Source organism: Salvelinus alpinus, chromosome 2, assembly GCF_045679555.1.
Source record: "Salvelinus alpinus chromosome 2, SLU_Salpinus.1, whole genome shotgun sequence".
Taxonomy (NCBI): Eukaryota; Metazoa; Chordata; class Actinopteri; order Salmoniformes; family Salmonidae; genus Salvelinus; species Salvelinus alpinus.
Genome location: NC_092087.1, coordinates 72,855,613 through 72,876,278, shown reverse-complemented (window position 1 = coordinate 72,876,278; position 20,666 = coordinate 72,855,613). Strand labels below are relative to the sequence as shown.

The 20,666-nt window shown below is 43.7% G+C and overlaps 1 protein-coding gene across 2 annotated transcripts in view; it reads left to right on the top strand.

The window, feature by feature from the left end:
• The window catches only part of LOC139567709 (ubiquitin carboxyl-terminal hydrolase 43-like), a 109,014-nt gene that overhangs the window by 63,946 nt on the left and 24,402 nt on the right, over window positions 1–20,666 (top strand). For both annotated transcript variants that reach the window (XM_071389143.1, XM_071389142.1), the window contains exons 6-8: window positions 2,002–2,146; window positions 14,587–14,749; window positions 18,124–18,235. In XM_071389143.1, coding sequence (XP_071245244.1) covers window positions 2,002–2,146; window positions 14,587–14,749; window positions 18,124–18,235 — 420 coding nt within the window. The remainder of the gene's footprint in view (window positions 1–2,001; window positions 2,147–14,586; window positions 14,750–18,123; window positions 18,236–20,666) is intronic.

Here is a 20,666-nt window from a genome sequence, read left to right as displayed (position 1 = left end):
CATGACTGACCACGAGAATCCAAATAGGTCAGATCAGGTTTGCCATGAATAACTTCAATCAGACCCCCGTTCACCCGTAGAGGGGGAAGGAAAGAAATAGGGGGGATTAACAACTCACATCCAGTTGTAAATCAAGGGAGAAGATCCAGGCTCTCCCTCTACAAATTCACCAAAGGAATGTGCTTTGTCTCAACAGACCTTTTTCCGCTGAAACTCTAATATGTTCAAAAGCGTATTCTGGATTAATATTTCGAACATAGAACGTTGGGAATGGTCAGAGGCGATCTATAGAACACTAATGTCATTTTGTTTGTTATTTTGTGATGTCATTAAAAATGCTATAAAGGAAATACTGTAACTTGGAAAGTACACACACTACATAGATGAAGTTTCCATTCTATGGGTTGTGCATGTAATATGAAAAATGATTAATGTGTTTTTGTTAAGAGAGAGATCTAATTTGAGAAGCTATAAGAGATAATTGTTTTCCATAACTTTGCACAGTGAGTAATCACAAACAAACAGACAGACAGACAGAGAGCATGTCACCCTGCCGGAACCGCCCCTTTCGAGAAAAAGGTATAAATGATGGGTTAATAAGTTAACACGTTGGACCAGAAAAGCATGAAGCTGCAGCTGCGCATTTAAAATGGTTTGAAATTTGAATCTCAAGATGAGGTGGAGACGATAAAATCACCTCCCGGACAATCACTGGTACGGCTGATTAGCTGTTCTAAGTAAAGTATCTTCGAAAGCGAATTTAAGTAGGACCATCCTGTTACTCTGCTCAAACCATTGTATTACGCTACTCTCATCACCCCATTGGGGAACCATCGATACGGTTGGCTAGCCTATCTTCAAAGAAGCATCTCCAAGAGCAAATGGAAGGAAAATCAACTCTGTAGTTCTGTTCAGGAAAAAGCCCCAACCGCCTTTCCAAGGCTGCCCCGTTCACCGAGAGATCCCCGGCGAACCCAGGCATTTCACGTAAATACATTCATGATTTCTTGCTCAAAGCGGGCGGCGGTTTGTGTGCAAAGTATATGGTTATTGTTGGCGAGAGTAGTTTCTGAATGTGGCAGTGTTATCCATGTTGTCATTCCGCTAGGGATCTGTTTTCAGCGTATTACGTCTCCAGTCAATATCAGTGTAGTATGCGTGTTAATCCTGTGTTCCCATTTAATTAGCTAGTAAATAAATAATTAAACCAATTTGTGTAGTACTGAATCATAACTAAAGCTCTGGGTTTTGCAGATGCAAGAAGGTTACGACTGTTCCGAATGGTGATATGATATGAGGTTATGATTAATTAGTTGACTGTTTATAGATGTGATAGGTAAAGACCTTTTAGAGTTTAATTCGGGAGATGGTAACTCTTCAAAGAACCACTTGTGGTGCCCCAGATCCTAATAGGGTAATTGTTACATGATTAATTGAATCGGGTAATAATTAAACACAGTTAGTTAATTAGATAAATAACATTCTTCAGATTAATGTTATAGTCAAATCACGACAGAAGAGTTTTGCTAGGACTGTCAGAGAGTAGTGGGGAGGGGAGATGTCACTAGGCAGGCCAAAACTCCATCCCACCAAAACAGACTGATATTTCTGGCAATCTTTTCTAACAGCTTTTACATCATCATTTTCAAAACGTCAGTTTTATTCCAACTCCATAGGGTGGAAAACCACATTTTCGACTGCACTGGGCCTTTAAAATGTGTTTACTTCGAGAAGGATCTTGAACAGACTTTTAACACAAATATAGCTGTTTGCTTTGTCACATACATTCCCTGTTTGTCCTCTATAGCTTGTCTGTCTACAACTATTAGCCTGTGTATGTGTGTGTTTGACCGCCATGCTAAGCCACTTAGCCATGTCCATGGCTGTTTATACCTAAAGTCTGCTTCCGATCTAAGTGTCTGTATTAAGCAATGTACATCTCTTTAAACCATCTCCTCCTCGCTCTCTCTCTCCCTCCATCACCCCCCGCCCCCCATCCAGGTGGTCCTGTCAGAGCTCTACGCCACCGGCTTCCAGCGTTCGTTCTCTGACGACGACGATCTGACCAGCGTTGCGGAGAGCGATGTGGTCTATGCCTTCCAGGCTCCGCCCCTCCACACACGGGGAGGCTCCACGCGAATCTTGGGTAACCATGGCTGCATCCACAGCCCCAAGTGTCTCTCTCTCTCTCTCTCTCTCTCTCTCTCTCTCTCTCTCTCTCTCTCTCTCTCTCTCTCTCTCTCTCTCTCTCTCTCTCTCTCTCTCTCTCTCTCTCTCTCTCTCTCTCTCTCTCTCTCTCTCTCTCTCTCTCTCTCTCTCTCTCTCTCTCTCTCTCTCTCTCTCTCTCTCTCTCGCGCTCAGGCTAGCCCGAAGCAATTTGGCTTCAGCACAATGGATAGTGTTTGTTCAGACAAACACTATAGAGCTATAGGTTCTTAGCCGTTTCAATTTCTTGCCATTTCATGGACAGGTACTTAATCTCTGTCTAGGTTATTAAATTCTCTCAGACAGTGTCTCTGACGGTCTTATATCTAGCTGAGGGCTTGATGTACTGAGGTAAAGGCTCGCTCTCACTCACACACACGACACACATGCACACACACCTATGCTCACTCTCTCTTGGATCGTGAACGTGGATGAGATGGAGCCAGCATTGCGTCACCTCCCTTTGAAATCAGCTGCAGCTTTGCCAGGCGGTGTCAAATTAACTATTGATATGGCGAGTGCACGCATGTACGTACAGACTTTTTCTCACCTGTTGACTCCTATCTAGTTGACCCGTTTCCAAAAGGAGGGTGTCTTAACTCTTATCCCTGGGGGACGCCCGACCGGGCGGGCTACGTTCAGAGCTAAATGAAACCCTTACTGTGTTTTTCCAACGTTCTTTAACTCCTGAAAAGGGCCACATCAATAATTCAATAATGTGCTCAAAGGGGTCATGAAAAATGTACGATCCTCAATCTCTCTCCAGGAACGATATCTTTATCACCTGGAGACAGAGGAGAGAAAATAATGTCCTGGTGCTACTGGAGGTGATCAGACTGAGGGTAGAGGAGAGAGGAAGAGGCAAACAGGAACACACACACACCAACACACTCATTAGCACTCAAAGGCACACCTGCAGTACGCACATGTATACAATAACTCTATTTTTTTTATCTACATTCTACTGTAAATGATGAATGAACTCCTATTACCAATGTAATGATTCAAAACCTGAACTGAGCTGATTAGACTCAACATAACATGCATTCAGTTACTGCAAGCATCATTACTGTTTCTGACATCTCAGAACACCTCCCTGCCATCTTAACTACCCCACTGTCTCCATAACAATGGCGGGTCATTTCACAACAGCTAAACGCCTGTAACAGGTTTATTGAATAGGGCCTTCATTGCTTTAATGGAATAGATTGAATAGAAGCCTGAGTAACAGTGTGTGTGTGTGTGTGTGTGTGTGTGTGTGTGTGTGTGTGTGTGTGTGTGTGTGTGTGTGTGTGTGTGTGTGTGTGTGTGTGTGTGTGTGTGTGTGTGTGTGTGTGTGTGTGTGTGTGTGTGTGTGTGTGTGTGTGTGTGTGTGTGCGCGCGCGCGCGCGCACTGTTAGCTTTACAGAGCTGTGGGGAGGGAGAGAACGTGATGAGATATTGTTACATCCTATTGTTGTCTAATTGGTTAGTGTGCTCCTTATTGTGCTGGTTAAGTATCCTGTAATCATCTGTAATCATCACTCAATCAGAACCCCTGGGTGATGTGGATGTAATCAAATGAGCCATTGAAATATACATGCATTATTACGGCGCTATAATGCTGTGGTTTCAGCATCCAGTACCACATTTACCCGTTTTGTTTTATCAAACAACTGTAGAAATGTAATACTGAAGAGTGGGGCTGGGTTGATAATATATTGTAGGATGTAGGCTAGGCTGTAATGATATTGTCATGATGAGTCACAATTAATAAGGAAATTGTCCTAATTAAGAATGAATTGGTGGGACAGCTCTGTCTGCTGAGTCTGTCACAAACAATACGCAGAAGTTCCTACCTCTTGTGGTTAGCCATAGAAAGATGATGTGGAACCTTTGCAGACTGTTAGAGCCTCATTTAAATGGGCCATGTTCGAATAAGACAACCTGTCATGAAACCGCTGTCATCGTCGTAAATAAACAACGGACGCTTACGTATATGGACTAGCAGTCAAACCACTGCTGTCACGGCCCATATTGACTGTATTAAGCTTGTAGTATCTCCCTCCCTCTCTTCCGCTGTAGAAATATGTATCATTATGGACACCGTTGGCTCTTTTAACCTGTGACAAGACAGGCCCTCATTTGGCGGTACAAATCAGCCAGTCACGACCCACCCTCTCTTCTCTCTTCTCTCTTCTCTCTTCTCTCTTCTCTCTCTCTTATATATATATATATATATATATATATATATATATATATATATATATATATATATATACCACACGTCCCAGCCCCCCTTTGGCTGGTACACGTCCCAGCCCCCCCCACAGGCTGTGCCTTAGCCTGTGCGTCACTCCCCCCTTTGGGCTACAGACAGACAGTCACACTGTTGACCTCCGGCGTGGTCCAGACTCCACACCATGATTAATGGCCCTGTGTGTGTAATCTCATTTCATGTGAGTGTGTGTGCGTGCGGGCATGTCTGCCTGCCTGTCTGTCTCAGTGTCGTATGTGTGTGTGTGTCTCATAACTCTCTCTACAACATCGTCACAACCTGAGCCCCAGCGGGCACAGCAGAGGCACAAAGCCAATCTGCTCACCGGCTAATAAAAGTCCCAAATTGAAACGGGGAATTTGGTTAGCGAAGGAAAGGTTACGATTTCTCATGTCGGATAAGAGGAAGTCGTTCAGCGGGGGACTGGGAATCAGGCCCATTACCTCCTGGTGGGGAGTCAAAATTAGCAGAGCCTAAGAAATGTGTTGAAAACATTAGGAGAGAGAGGGGGAGCGGGCGAGAGAGTGAGAGAGAGGTATAAAATGCACACTGGCTGGTAGAACAATGGCATGCATTTGTGTTGCACTGGCAGAAGAGAAAGACAAATATAACTTTAGGTGAGATGTTTTTAGGCAGAAGTTATAGTCTATTTTAAGAGATGGATTTTATGGATGGGTTTTCTGCTCTGGAGGAATCGTCTCCACCGTTTCATGGTTCTGAATTTCTGTTGAGTTTTCATATTAGAAGTTATTGGAAACCACAGGAAGACATTCTTAGGGATATTGGATCAACCCTTCTCCTTCATATACTGTAGTAATGAGATTTGTTATTTGGGAAAACGTGGTATTGCTAGCCATGGAGTCAAGCGCTCATGATAGAAAACACAAAAAATCAAGGAAACTTTATACAGATCTGACAATATCCGAATTCATCTCTCAACAGAACATATATGTCCGTTGTCTATTACAGTACATAAATGCCTTCAGTTTGAGGAAATCTCTGAAACTTTCCTACCAACTTTTTAGACACTCTTACTTTACCAAAGGCCTGTTGTCCCTGAGGTAATCAAAGAGTCTATCAAGCTCTAGAGGCAGAGTTGTCTGTTTGGCGAGGTCGGAGAATCAGGGCTGAGAGAGGGTTTGTGTGAAAGAAGAGGTGCCCTCTGGGAAAGGTGGCGAAGCAGGGACATATCCACCCAGATAAAGGAATCTGTCAGTGGACACAGACACAAACACAAACACAAACACACACACACACACACACACACACACACACACACACACACACACACACACACACACACACACACACACACACACACACACACACACACACACACACACACACACACACACACACACACACACACACACACACACACACACACTCTCACTCTTTCTCTACCACTGTATTCAGTATTCATCTCCCTTCACACTGGACAGAGGAGTTCTATGGAAAGCAACAGGTAGAATCTCAGTGTGAGTTTCCTTTCATCCTATCAAAATGCTAAAAGCTGTTGACTGGAGACACGGTTGGGGTTGAATGTTGTGTAGCTCTGAGGTTGTCTGAGCAGTGGAGGATGCATTGGCACTTACACAGAGCCCATTAGCTCTGCCTTTAGTGAGCACATTTTATTGTTATTGTATTGTTATATATTCACACACTCAAGGCAAGCATCTTTAAACCAACACACACACACACACCCACACACACACAGGTTGTGGATGTATCTGCTAATGGGTGGTGAAGAGAATGCTGAGAAAAAGCCCCAGCTGTGCTCAATGGCTCAGCCCACATATCTCCATCTGCTTTTACAAGGCAGTTTTTCAATGATTGATGATGAGCTGTTTAAACCCATCGTCAGAAGTACTTCTAGAAAAACTGTAGTTTGAAAGATGAATGGGAACCATTTGTTTCACGTTAAAGTTTGTGTTTGATTGTGGCATTGTGTCAACATGTCAGCATGTTACATTATATTTACAAAAGTATGTGGACACCCCTTCAATTGAATGGATTCGGCTTTTTCAGCCACACCCGTTGCTGACAGGTGTATAACATAGAGCACACAGCCATGCAATCTCCATAGACAAACATTGGCAGTAGAATGGCCTTACTGAAGAGCTCAGTGACTTTCAACGTGGAACTGTCATAGATCCCACTTTTCCAACAAGTCAGTTTGTCAAATGTCTGCCCTGCTAGAGCTGCCCTGGTCAACTGTAAGGGCTGTTATTGTGAAGTGGAAACGTCTAGGAGCAACAACAGCTCAGCCGCTAAGTGGTAGGCCACACAAGCTCACAGAACGGGACCGCCGAGTGCTGAAGCGCATGGTCTGTCCTCGGTTGCATCACTCACTACCGAGTTCCAAACTGCCTCTGCAAGCAATGTCAGCACAAGAACGGTTTGTCAGGAGATTCATGAACTGGGTTTTCCATGGCCAAGCAGCCGCACGCACACAAGCCTAAGATCAACATGCGCAATGCCAAGCGTCGGCTGGGGTAGTGTAAAAATCGCCATTGGGCTTTGGAGCAGTGGAAACGTATTCTCCGGAGTGATGAATCACGCTGTTTTTCATGGTTCGGGCTAGGCCCCTTAGTTCAAATGACAGGATTTCTTAACGCTACAGAATACAATGACATTCTAGACAATTCTGTGCTTCCAACTTTGTGGCAACAATTTGGGGAAGGTCCTTTCCCGTTTCAGCATGACAATGCCCCCGTGCACAAAGCAAGGTCCATACAAAAATGGTTTGTCGAGATCAGTGTGGAAGAACTTGACTGGACTGCACAGAGCACTGACCTCAACCCCATTGAACACATTTGGGATGAATTGGAATACTGTGAGCCAGGCCTAATCGCCCAACATCAGTGCCCGACCTCACTAATGCTCTTGTGGCTGAATGGAAGCAAGTCCCCACAGCAATGTTCCAACATCTAGTGGAAAGCCTTCCCAGAAGAGTGGAGGCTTTTATAGCAGCAAAGGGGGGACCAACTCCATATTAATGCCTATGCACACTACTGTTCAAAAGTTTGGGGTCACTTAGAAATGTCCTTGTTTTTGAAAGAAAAGCAAAAAAAAAATGTCCATTTAAAATAACATAAAATTGATCAAAAATACAGTGTAGACATTGTTAATGTTAGAAATGACTATTGTACCTGGAATCGTCGGATTTTTTATGGAATATCTACATAGGCGTACAGAGGCACATTATCAACAACCATCACCCCTGTGTTCCAATGGCACGTTGTGTTAGCTAATCCAAGTTTATAATTTTAAAAGGCTAATTGATCATTAGAAAAGCCTTTTGCAATTATGTTAAAACATTATTTGACTACCACCACTGATTTCTGAATGCTGGAGTTGCTATGCCAACCAGCTTTTAAGAAATGGAGTTCGCATTAAGCAGTCACTTCTTCTAAACCTAAAAGGGGACAACTTCTACATGTTACGCAGCGAAAACAGCCAAATATCCAAATCGACGTAAGTAACCACATTGTGGGACTGTTAAAATACATAAATCATGACGGACCTGACAAATATTCACTTTGTTCCATCAGATTTGTTGAATGTGCGCCAGTCTGGTCAATGAAACGTCTGTGTTCCATTGACTCCTTTAACGCATCTATTGGGACAGCCGAAGAACCCCTTTGGAGCCCTTTTTTGAAGAGTGTGTTGAAAGACAGTCTTTTAGCTGTTAGCAGCATGGCCGTGGTGTTTCACCTCTGGCACTGATATACTGTTACGTCAACAAAATTGCTTCAGAAACATGAGTTAATTGATTTCCTCATCGTTATGGTTTACTTCTGAGTAAACATCCTGAGTAATGTCATGGCATATTTTACACAAGCCAATCAGAGATGGGCAGGATGGGGAGATGGCCATTCAGAAAGAGGGAGGGAACAGGTTTAAAGTCAGTGAAGAATGCCATCCATGTGAATAGACCAGTTGTGTAGTTGTGGTTTTAGACTCTAGGTATACACCCACAGAGGATGCAACAGCCCGATCACAACCACATAACATTCCATCAGTGAGTTCGCTCTTCCTCTGCTTCTCTTACAGCCTCTATAATCTCTGACTGTCTGTGTCGTATAATTTATTGGATTTTAGACCCAAGACTCTGTTTCCTTTTTTTATTTATTCACTATAGATGGCACAGATAGATAACTTATCAAGATACATGCTGCCCAGATACCGGGAGGCAACCGTGGAATCAATCATAGGGGTCGGAAGGTCTTCTGGGACCTGGTGTGGCGGTGATGAGATGCAGGTTTGGGATCCGGCGTGGGGGAGCAGGTGTGGCAAGTCTATATCTCCCCCTTTCTCTCTCTCTCTCTCTCTCTCTCTCTCTCTCTCTCTCTCTCTCTTTCTCTTTCTCGCTCTCTCTCTTTCTCTCTCTCTCTTTCTCTCTCTTTCTCGCTCTCTCTCTTTCTCTCTCTCTCTTTCTCTCTCTCTCTTTCTCTCTCTCTTTCTCTCTCTTTCTCTCTCTTTCTCTTTCTCTCTCTCTCCCCCTGCCATTTTCCTCCATCTGTCATTTATCCAAGCAGCAGACAACTCAGGTGTCCTCTGGTCACCTGTGGTGATGGCAACCAGACACAGGAAATGTCGGGACATCTGTCTCGTCTAGGGCTTGTCCCCTCTCCCGCCCTCCGCCGGACCCCACTACCCCCTGGGTATTTTTAGCACAGAGTGTGGACAGAATTAACAGGGGTCACTTGTCTAGGTGACAAACCAAGACACTAAGCTTGTAGGAGCAGAAAAGCATTTGAAAAGGATTTTGTGATATTTATTATTACACAATAATAATTGATTTAGGTTGAGCATTCAATTCAGCAGTCACAGGCACAACAACCAGCTGGAATTCTATGACCAGACTAAACTGAAGCAGCTCTGTATGTGCTGTAGCCTGCAGGCTCGCCAGCTAACAACAGCTTTATGCCTATGACCTATATTCACAAATGGGTTGTAAACCCACTTTTATTTTTCTACTACGACATCTCAAAAGTATTATGTTTTAATCCCCCTGTCATAGAAGAGACTATTATGTCAAGTCATCATCAATGAGCCAATATTCATATATTCTCACTTGTCAGACAGAGATAATCAAGTCGTCATCCAGCATGATGGTACTTTAGGGAACACAGTTTTAAATTAAGGCTCTGATATTAAAACTAGCTTAAAGGAGTGAAGCAAAAAAAGTAGGCCTGAGTAACTGCGGTGAAGAAGTAGATCCCTGGGGGTTATTGTAAAAAAATATATATATATATTAGAGCCATAGTTATTTTGGTGTTCATTACAATACGTATCCCTCCTCCTATGTGAATGTGAGACAGGTGCTGCGGGTGCTCTGGTGCAGTGTGCTACAGTGTTCCAATGTCCTCGTACCACCCTGCATCCCTACATCTTCTATACTGAACAAAAATATAAACCAAACATGCAATAATTTCAACGATTTTACAGTTCATATAATGAAATCAATCTATTGAAATATATTCATTAGGCCCTAATCTATGGATTTCACAAGACTGGGCAGGGGCACAGCCATGGGTGGGCCTGGGAGGGCATACCCACTGGGGAGCCAGGCCCAGCCAATCATAATGAGTTTTTCCCCACAAAAGGGCTTTATTACAGACAGAAATACTCCTGTTTCATCAGCTGTCCGGGTGGCTGTTTTCAGACGATACCGTAGCTGAGGAATCCGGATGTGGAGGTCCTGGGCTGGTGTGGTAGGGTGTGAGGCCGGTAGGGTGTACAGCCATATTCTCTAAAATGGCGTTGGAGGTGGTTTATGGTAGAGAAATTAACATTACATTCTCTGGCAACAGCTTTGGTGGACATTCCTGAAGTCAGCATGCCAATTGCACGCTCCAAAACTTGAGACATCTGTAGCATTGTGTTGTGTAATAAAACTGCACATTTTAGAGTGGCCTTTTATTGTCCACAGCACAAGGTGCTCCTGTGTAATGAGCATGCTGTTTAATCAGCTTCTTGATATGCCACACTTGTCAGGTGGATGGATTGTCTTGGCAAAGGAAAAATGCTCACTAACAGGGATGTAAACAAATTTGTGCACAACATTTGAGAGAAATAAGCATTTTGTGTGTATGGAACATTTCTTGGATCTTTAATTTTAAGCTCATGAAACATGGGACAACTTTACATGTGTTTATATTTTAAGTCAGTATACACTACCGTTCAAAAGTTTGGGGTCACTTAGAAATGTCCTTGTTTTTGAAAAAAAAGCAAATGTTTTGTCTATTAAAATATCATCAAATTGATCTGAAATACAGTGTAGACATTGTTGTAAATGACCATTGAAGCTGGAAACAGCTGATTTTTAATGGAATATCTACATAGGCGTACAGAGGCCCATTGTGTTAACTAATCCAAGTTTATCATTTTAAAAGGCTAATTGATCATTAGAAAACCATTTTGCAATTATGTTAGCACAGCTGAAAACTGTTGTGCTGATTAAAGAAAAACACCAGTCTCTCCGGGATGCTGGCCTTCTAGGCAGAGTTTCTCTGTCCAGTATCTGTTCTTTTGCCCATCTTAATCTTTTCTTTTTATTGGCCAGTCTGAGATATGGCTTTTTCTTTGCAACTCTGCCTAGAAGGCCAGCATCCCGGAGTCGCCTCTTCACTGTTGACGTTGAGACTGGTGTTTTGCGGGTACTATTTAATGAAGCTGCCAGTTGAGGACTTGTGAGGCGTCTGTTTCTCAAACTAGACACTCTAATGTACTTGTCCTCTTGCTCAGTTGTGCACCAGGGCCTCCCATCCTCTTTCTATTCTGGTTAGAGCCAGTTTGCACTGTTCTGTGAAGGGAGTAGTACACAGCACTGTACGAGATCCTCAGTTTCTTGGCAATTTCTCACAAGGAATAGCCTTAATTTCTCAGAACAAGAATAGACTGACGAGTTTCAGAAGAAAGTGCTTTGTTTCTGGTCATTTTGAGCCTGTAATTGAACCCACAAATGCTGCTGCTCCAGATACTCAACTCATCTAAAGGCCAGTTTTATTGTATCTTTAATCAGAACAACAGTTTTCAGCTGTGCAAACATAATTGCAAAAGTGTTTTCTAATGATCAATTGGCCTTTTAAAATGATAAACTTGGATTAGCTAACACAACGTGCCATTGGAAAACAGGAGGGATGGTTGCTGATAATGGGCCTCTGTACGCCTCTGTAGATATTCCATTCAAAATCAGCCGTTTCCAGCTACAATAGTCATTTACAACATTAACAATGTCTACACTGTATTTCTGATCAATTTGATGTTATTTTAACAAACAAAAATTGCCTTTCTTTCAAAAACAAGGAAATGTCTGTGACCCCAAACTTTTGAACGGTAGTGTATATCAATCAACACTGATTTTGTTCACTTCAGTATTGATACAATGAAGATAATTAGGTAAGCCCCAAAGCATCAATGGAATATTGGAGTTGGTAAGCCCCGAAGCATCAATGGATTAGCTAAAGAGAGAGAGAGAATTGTAGTGTGTGTGTCTGTGTGTGAAAATATTATAGTGAAATAGTAGGTCTAAAAAGAGAGAGGGGCGGAGAAAGAGAGCAATAGAGAGACAGAAGTAGGGCGGGAGATGTGTGAGTTTGACAATTGTAATTAAACAGCTCAGTCCCTGAAGAGACACTCCAGCGTCACTCCCCTTCTACTAGCACTGCTCTCCCACTCTCTCCTCCTTGTCTCTCTCTCCCTCTCCCTCTCCCCCTCTATATATCCCTCTCTCCTGGCTGGCTGAGAAAGAAGGAATGAGGGAGAGGGTATGAGAATGAGAGTCTGGCATGGGGTTCTCCCCTCAGACCCTGTCTGGAAGATACAGCAGCCAGACAGACAGACCCACCCGCACTCTTCACCGACTCAGCTATACCAACAGACCACTGCTTTCCTGAGTAATTTCAGGACATAGAAGTGTAGGTTTTGTATATGTTTAAAATAGCATACTTGTGTTGTCTTGTGGGAGAAGTAAGCTTTTGTGTCCTTGGCATTTAGTTATTTGCTTATGCTCCTTATAGTCGTGGTAACAGGCTAGCCTTTCTGTGTGGATTAAAATGAAACTGGCTTTGGGCCTTTCAGTGCCTTTTATCTTCCCAGGGGGGAATTTAATATCAGAGATGGGGTGGTGAGGGTGAGGGTGAGAGAGAGAGAGAGAGAGAGAGAGAGAGAGAGAGAGAGAGAGAGAGAGAGAGAGAGAGAGAGAGAGAGAGAGAGATGACACAGGGTGTCATGATTTACTATCCGATAGTTGAGAGGAATCAACTAAGCCAAAAGCTATTTCAATTTATCTTGTAAAATGGAATACTTGATTATTCATTCATTTAGTCTTACTCATCAAAGGCCATGCACTGGTGAATACAGTTGAAGTCGGAAATTTACATACACTTAGGTTGGAGTCATTAAAATTAGTTTTTCAACCACTCCACACATTTCTTGTTAACAAACTATAGTTTTGGCAAGTCGGTTAGGACATCTACTTTGTGCATGACACAAGTCATTTTTCCAACAATTGTTTACAGACAGATTATTTCACTTATAATTCACTGTATCACAATTCCAGTTGGTCAGAAGTTTACATACACCAAGTTGACTGTGCCTTTAAACAGCTTGGAAAATTTCAGAAAATTATGCCATGTCTTTAGAAGCTTCGAATAGGCTAATTGACATAATTTGAGTCAATTGGAGGTGTACCTGTGAATGTATTTGAAGGCCTACCTTCAAACTCAGTGCCTCTTTGCATGACATCATGGGATAATCAAGAGAAATCAGCCAAGACCTCAGAAAAAAAATTGTACACCTTCACAAGTCTGGTTCATCCTTGGGAGCAATTTCAAAACGCCTGAAGGTACCATGTTCATCTGTACAAACAATTGTACGCAAATATAAACACCATGGAACCACGCAGCCGTCATATCGCTCAGGAAGGAGTCGCGTTCTGTCTCCTAGAGATGAATGTACTTTGGTGCGAAAAGTGCAAATCAATCCCAGAACAACAGCAAAGGACCTTGTGAAGATGCTGGAGGAAACAGGTACAAAAGTATCTATATCCACAGTAAAACGAGTCCTATGTCGACATAACCTGAAAGGCCGCTCAGCAAGGAAGAAGCCATTGCTCTAAAACCGGCATAAAAAAGCCAGACTACGGTTTTCAACTGCACATGGGGACAAAGATCGTACTTTTTGGAACAATGTTCTCTGGTCTGATGAAACAAAAATAGAACTGTTTGGCCATAATGACCATCGTTATGTTTGGAGGAAAAGGGGGGAGGGTTGCAAGCCGAAGAACACCATCCCAACATTTAAGCGCGGTGGTGGCAACATCATGTTGTCAGTGTACTTTGCTCCAAGAGGGACTGGTGCACTTCACAAAATATGTGGCATCATAAGTAAGGAACATTTCTTAAAATAAAGTGGTGATCCTAACTGACCTAAGACAGGGAATTTTTACTAGGATTAAATGTCAGGAATTGTGAAAAACTGAGTTTAAATCTATTTGGCTAAGGTGTATGTAAACTTCCGACTTCAACTGTACATCCGTTGATACTCAAGTGGTGGCCTTCTCTCTGGCAGCTTCGATATATGAGATGACATGATACGATGTTACAGTGCACTTCCTGTGCTCCTGAATGATTAGAGTTTCTCAGTACATGCACCGTTGTGTGTGTGTGTGTGACACATTTCTACAGCGACAGTGATTAATTGCTCGGCGGCGTTGAACAAGTGTGTTTAATTAAATCCTCAGATAATGTCAACATTTACAATGTTTATGTTGCCCGGGAGACAGAGATTCCGACTCCTACACACTCCCCCTGTAGCTATTACCTACGATGAATCAATGTGTACATGTCGTAACAGATGTCAATTTTACAATGCCACCCTTTGGGTAAATCTAAATCGTTGCTCCATTGTATAATGACTTTCACTTAATACGGTTTGTTTTCAGTTGTGGGTGGTGTCAAATGGTGTCATTTTGAGTCATTGAGACCTGATAGAACCCCTCTTGAGCACACTCTGGCACAAGCTACCCCCGTTATGTATACGACCTTGTGTCTGAGCTCAACTTTGACCTCTCTCTTGACCCATGTCTCACCTTTAACCTCTCTCTCCTCTCTCAGGCTACAACCACAGCCTCCCATCCTCGCCGTACACCTCAGGGCCAGAGGGTCAAAGGTTACCCCCATCGACCACTCTGTCCTCAGAGTTTCTGAACCACGGTGGTTCGACCAAGGTCCTCCTCATAATCTGCAACACGGCAGGCTCTGGCCAGCAGGCTGTCAGGTGAGTCAGGTTTGGTTGATTGGGTGGGTGGGTGGGAGGGAGTCTGGATTGGTTGATTGGGTCGGAGGCCATTTTGAAAATATGAGGTGTTAGGTGTGAATCAAACAAGCCTTTTTAGTTTATAGCGAAAGAGAGAGACTGCATGCAGAATTCTGCAAAAATATACCCCGTGTACAACGTAAAACACCAAATAACACACGCAGAGCAGAAATAGGCCGATACCCGCTAATTATCAAAAAGGCATCACCTACAGAGAGATGAACCTGGAGAAGAGTCCCCTAAGCAAGCTGGTCCTGGGGCTCTGTTCACAAACAGACCCCACAGAGCCCCAGGACAGCGACACAATTAGACCCAACCAAATCATGAGAAAAAAAAAATAAATACTTTACACATTGGAAAGAATTAACAAAAAAACTGTGCAAATTAGAATGCTATTTGGCCCTAAACAGAGAGTACACAGTGGCAGAATACCTGACCACTGTGACTGACCCAAACTTAAGGAAAACTTTGACTCTGTACAGATTCAGTGAGCATAGCATTGCTATTGAGAAAGGCCGCCATAGGCAGACCTGGCTCTCAAGTGAAGACAGGCTATGTGCACACTGCCCACAAAATGAGGTGGAAACTGAGCTGTACTTCCTAACCTCCTGCCAAATGTATGACCATATTAGAGACACATATTTCCCTCAGATTACACAGATCCACAAAGAATTCGAAAACAAACCCTATTTTGATAAACTCCCATATCTACTAGGTGAAATACCACAGTGTGCCATCACATCAGCAAGATTTGTGACCTGTTGCCACAAGAAAAGGGCAACCAGTGAAGAACAAACACCACTGTAAATTCAGCCCATATTTATGTTTATTTATTTTCACTTTTGTATTTGAACTATTTTCACATCATTACAACACTGTATATAGACATAATATGACATTTGAAATGTCTGTATTCTTTTGGAACTTCTGGGAGTCTGATGTTTACTGTTAATTTTTATTGTCATGGGGAGACTGGCGTTCTGTTTATGCCCCCTGACTGGCACATGTCAACTGTGGTTGGCTCAGATTGCTGCCTGTTTGACAGAAGCCTTCTCTCTCTCTCTCTCTTTCCCCCCCGAACTGTCTTTACAACAGAGGAAAAGCCTACAGATCATAACCACATAATGGTGTTAACGGCTGATATTGGGCCAGTTTCACAGACACAGATTAAGCTCAGTCCTGGACTAAAATGCAATAGAGATTCTCCAGTAATGTGTCCAGGTAACCAGCCCATTGAGTAGTTACAGTTGAAGTCGGAAGTTTACATTCACTTAAGTTGGAGTCATTAAAACTCGTTTTTCAACCACTCCACACATTTCTTGTTAACAAACTATAGTTTTGGCAAGTCGGTTAGGACATCTACTTTGTGCATGACACAAGTAATTTTTCCAACAATTGTTTACAGACAGATTATTTCACTTATAATTCACTGTATCACAATTCCAGTGGGTCAAAAGTTTACATACACTAAGTTGACTGTGCCTTTAAACAGCAAATTCCAGAAAATGATGTCATGGCTTTAGAAGCTTCGAATAGGCTAATTGACATCATTTGAGTCAATTGGAGGTGTACCTGTGGATGTATTTGAAGGCCTACCTTCAAACTCAGTGCCTCTTTGCTTGACATCATGGGAAAATCAAAATAAATCAGCCAAGACCTCAGAAAAGAAATTGTAGACCTCCACAAGTCTGGTTCATCCTTGGGATCATTTTCCAAACGCCTGAAGGTACCACGTTCATCTGTACAAACAATTGTAGGCAAGCATTAACACCATGGGACCACGTAGCCATCATACTGCTCAGGAAGGAGACGCGTTCTGTCTCCTAGAAATTAACGTACTTTGGTGTGAAAAGTGCAAATCAATCCCAGAACAACAGCAAAGGACCTTGTGAAGATGCTGGAGGAAACAGGTACAAAAGTATCTATATCCACAGTAAAACGAGTCCTATATCGACATAACCTGAAAGGCCGCTCAGCAAGGAAGAAGCCACTGCTCCAAAACCGCCATAAAAAAGCCAGACTACGGTTTGCAACTGCACATGGGGACAAAGATCGTACTTTTTGGAGAAATGTCCTCTGGTCTGATGAAACAAAAATAGAACTGTTTGGCCATAATGACCATCGTTATGTTTGGAGGAAAAGGGGGAGGCTTGCAGGCCGAAGAACACCATCCCAACCGTGAAGCACGGGGTGGCAGCATCATGTTGTGGGGGTGCTTTGCTGCAGGAGGGACTGGTGCACTTCACAAAATAGGTGGCATCATGAGGGAGGAAAATTATGTGGATATATTGAAGCAACATTTCAAGACATCAGTCAGGAAGTTAAAGCTTGGTCACAAATGGGTCTTCCAAATGGACAATGACCCCAAGCATACTTCCAAAGTTGAGGATATTCACCCTGGGCTCACCTTGTGTCTAGTAGAACGTTTGAATGGATGATGATCATAGATGTCTTTGGGGTAGAGTTTGGGCCTTGGGCTAACCTAAAGGAGAAACAATTCCCATAACAGTAAACAATGGCTTACCTGCTCACTCTTATAAACCGGTTTGAGGGACTGGGTGGCACCAGTGGCAAGGACAGACTTTTTCACACAGACACACACACACACACACACACACACACACACACACACACACACACACACACACACACACACACACACACACACTGAAGTCTCAAAACAGCCTCCTCCAGTTTTATGAGAACCAATCTAAGCAGTAGATAAAAAATATGTTCAATTCATTGAAAATAGTTTCTTCTAGGTTTTCTCATTGGGATCACTGACTAGTTCTCTCTCAAATACACACAATGCTATTGGAAATGTAAATCCATCATTTAAAAAACGACATTCTCAGCCAAAATGTTCTCATGCCTGAAATATGCTTACAATGCCGCATTGAAAATACTGGCTTTCTCTTCACTTGTAGTCCTGTGATCATTAAATACATGTTGAGTTGAGAGACCTGCTTAACTACGTTTCACATTCAAAAGGCCACAGGGTTGTAATGTACTCTACTTTATGCAAATCCAAACATATGTTTGCCTCTCTCAAACAACTGCAGAATAACATTGTATTTTTTCTACCCATCTGTCTCCCTCTCTCTCTCTTCCTCCCTCTCGCTCATCTCTTTACCTCTTCTTCCTTCTCTCTCCCTCTCCCCTACTCTATCTTCCTCTCCTTCACTCCTCTCTGTTCCTCTCCTCCATCCCTCTCATTCTCCATCTCCTTCTCCCTTCATCTCCTTATTCTTCTCCCTCCATCCTTCTCCCTCTATCCTTCTCTCTCTCTCCCTCTCCCTCCCTTCTTTCCTCCCTCTCCTTCACCCCCCCTCCAGGTTCGGCCCTCCCTTCCTCATGAGAGAGGAGCGTACCCTGTCCTGGGACCAGCTCCAGCAGAGTATCCTCAGCAAGCTCTATTACCTGATGCTGAACGGATCACAGGCACAGGTCAGTTAACACTGGCACCACTGGTCACTACCATTCATTTACTACTACTGGTTTCTACTGTTTACTACCTGAAACAGTAGTACAAACAGTAGTGCTATTACCACCACAAATAACATTCAGCCTACCAATATGCTCTTAATGGAGAGTGGTGGAGATCCTTATGATCTAGTGAGTCTCTCTCACACACACACACACACACACACACACACACACACACACACACACACACACACACACACACACACACACACACACACACACACACACACACACATAATGACATATCAAATCAAATCATAGTTTATTTGTCACGTGCGCCGAATACAACAGGTGTAGACCTTACAGTGAAATGCTTACTTACGGGCCCTAACCAACAGTGCAATTTCTAAGTAAAAAATAGGTATTAGGTGAACAATAGATAAGTAGAGAAATAAAAACAACAGTAAAATAACAGTAGTGAGGCTATATACAGTAGCGAGGCTATATACAGGCACTGGTTAGTCGGGCTAATTGAGGTAGTATGTACATGTAGGTATGGTTAAAGTGACTATGCATATATGATAAACAGAGAATAGCAGCAGTGTAAAAGGGGGGTGGGGACACAATGCAAGTAGTCCGGGTAGCCATTTGATTACCTGTTCAGGAGTCTTATGGCTTGGGGGTAAAAGCTGTTGAGAAGCCTTTTGGTCCTAGACTTGGCACCCCAGTACTGCTTGCCATGCGGTAGTAGAGAGAACAGTCTATGACTGGGGTGGCTGGGGTCTTTGACAATATTTTAGGGCCTTCCTCTGACAGAGCCTGGTGTAGAGGTCCTGGATGGTAGGCAACTTAGCCCCAGTGATGTACTGGGCCGTACGCACTACCCTCTAGTGCCTTGCAGTCGGAGGCCGAGCAGTTGCCGTACCAGGCAGTGATGCAACCAGTTAGGATGCTCTCGATGTTGCAGCTGTAGAACCTTTTGAGGATCTGAGAACCCATGCCAAATCTTTTTTGTTTCCTGAGGGGGAATAGGCTTTGCTGTGCCCTCTTCACGACTGTCTTGGTGTGTTTGGACCATTCTAGTTTGTTGGTGATGTGGACACCAAGGAACTTGAAGCTCACAACCTGCTCCACTACAGCCCCGTCGATGAGAATGGGGGCATGCTCGGTCCTCCTTTTCCTGTAGTCCACAATCATCTCCTTAGTCTTGGTTACGCTGAGGGATAGGTTGTTATTCTGGCACCACCCGGCCAGGTCTCTGACCTCCACCCTGTAGGCTGTCTCGTCAGTGTCGGGGTTCAGGCCTACCACTGTTGTGTCGTCTGCAAACTTAATGATGGTGTTGGAGTCGTGCCTGGCCATGCAGTCATGGGTGAACAGGGAGTACAGGAGGGGACTGAGCACACACCCCTGAAGGGCTCCAGTGTTGAGGATCAGCGTGGCAGATGTGTTGCTACCTACCCTCACCACCTGGGGGCGGCCCGTCAGGAAGTCCAGGATCCAGTTGCAGAGGGAGGTGTTTAGTCCCAGGATCCTTAGATTAGTGATGAGCTTTGAGGGCACTATGGTGTTGAACGCTGAGCCATAGTCAACGAATAGCATTCTTACGTAGGTGTTCCTTTTGTCCAGGTGGGAAAAGGCAGTGTGGAGTGCAATAGAGATTGCATCATCTATGGATCTGTTTGGGTGGTATGCAAATTGGAATGAGTCTAGGGTTTCTGCGATAATGGTGTTATGAGCCCTTACCAGCCTTTCATAGCACTTCATGGCTACGGACGTGAGTGCTTCGGGTCTGTAGTCATTTAGGCAGGTTGCCTTTGTGTTCTTGGGCAAAGGGACTATGGTGGTCTGCTTGAAACATGTTGGTATTACAGACTCAATCAGGAACATTTTGAAAATGTCAGTGAAGACACCTGCCAGTTGGTCAGCACATGCCCGGAGCACACATCCTGGTAATCCGTCTGGCCCCGAGGCCTTGTGAATGTTGACCTGTTTAAAGGTCTTACTCACGTCGGCTACGGAGAGCGTGATCACAGTCGTCCGGAACAGCTGGTGCTCTCATGCATGCCTCAGTGTTGCTTGCCTCGAAGCGAGCATAGTAGTGATTTAGCTCGTCTGGTTGGCTCATGTCACTGGGCAGCTCGCAGCTGTGCTTCCCTTTGTAGTCTGTAATAGTTTGCACGCCCTGCCACATAAGACGAGCATCGGAGCCGGTGTAGTATGATTCAATCTTAGCCCTGTATTGGCGCTTTGCCTGTTTGATGGTTCGCCAGAGGGCATAGCAGGAGTTCTTATAAGCACCATGAAAGCGGCACCTCTACCCTTTAGCTCAGTGCAAAATAAACAAATAACAATATGGGGATGAGGTTGTTGGATGGGCTATTTATAGATGGGCTATATACAGGTGCAGTGATCTGTGAGCTGCTCTGTTTAAAGTTAGTGAGGGAGATAT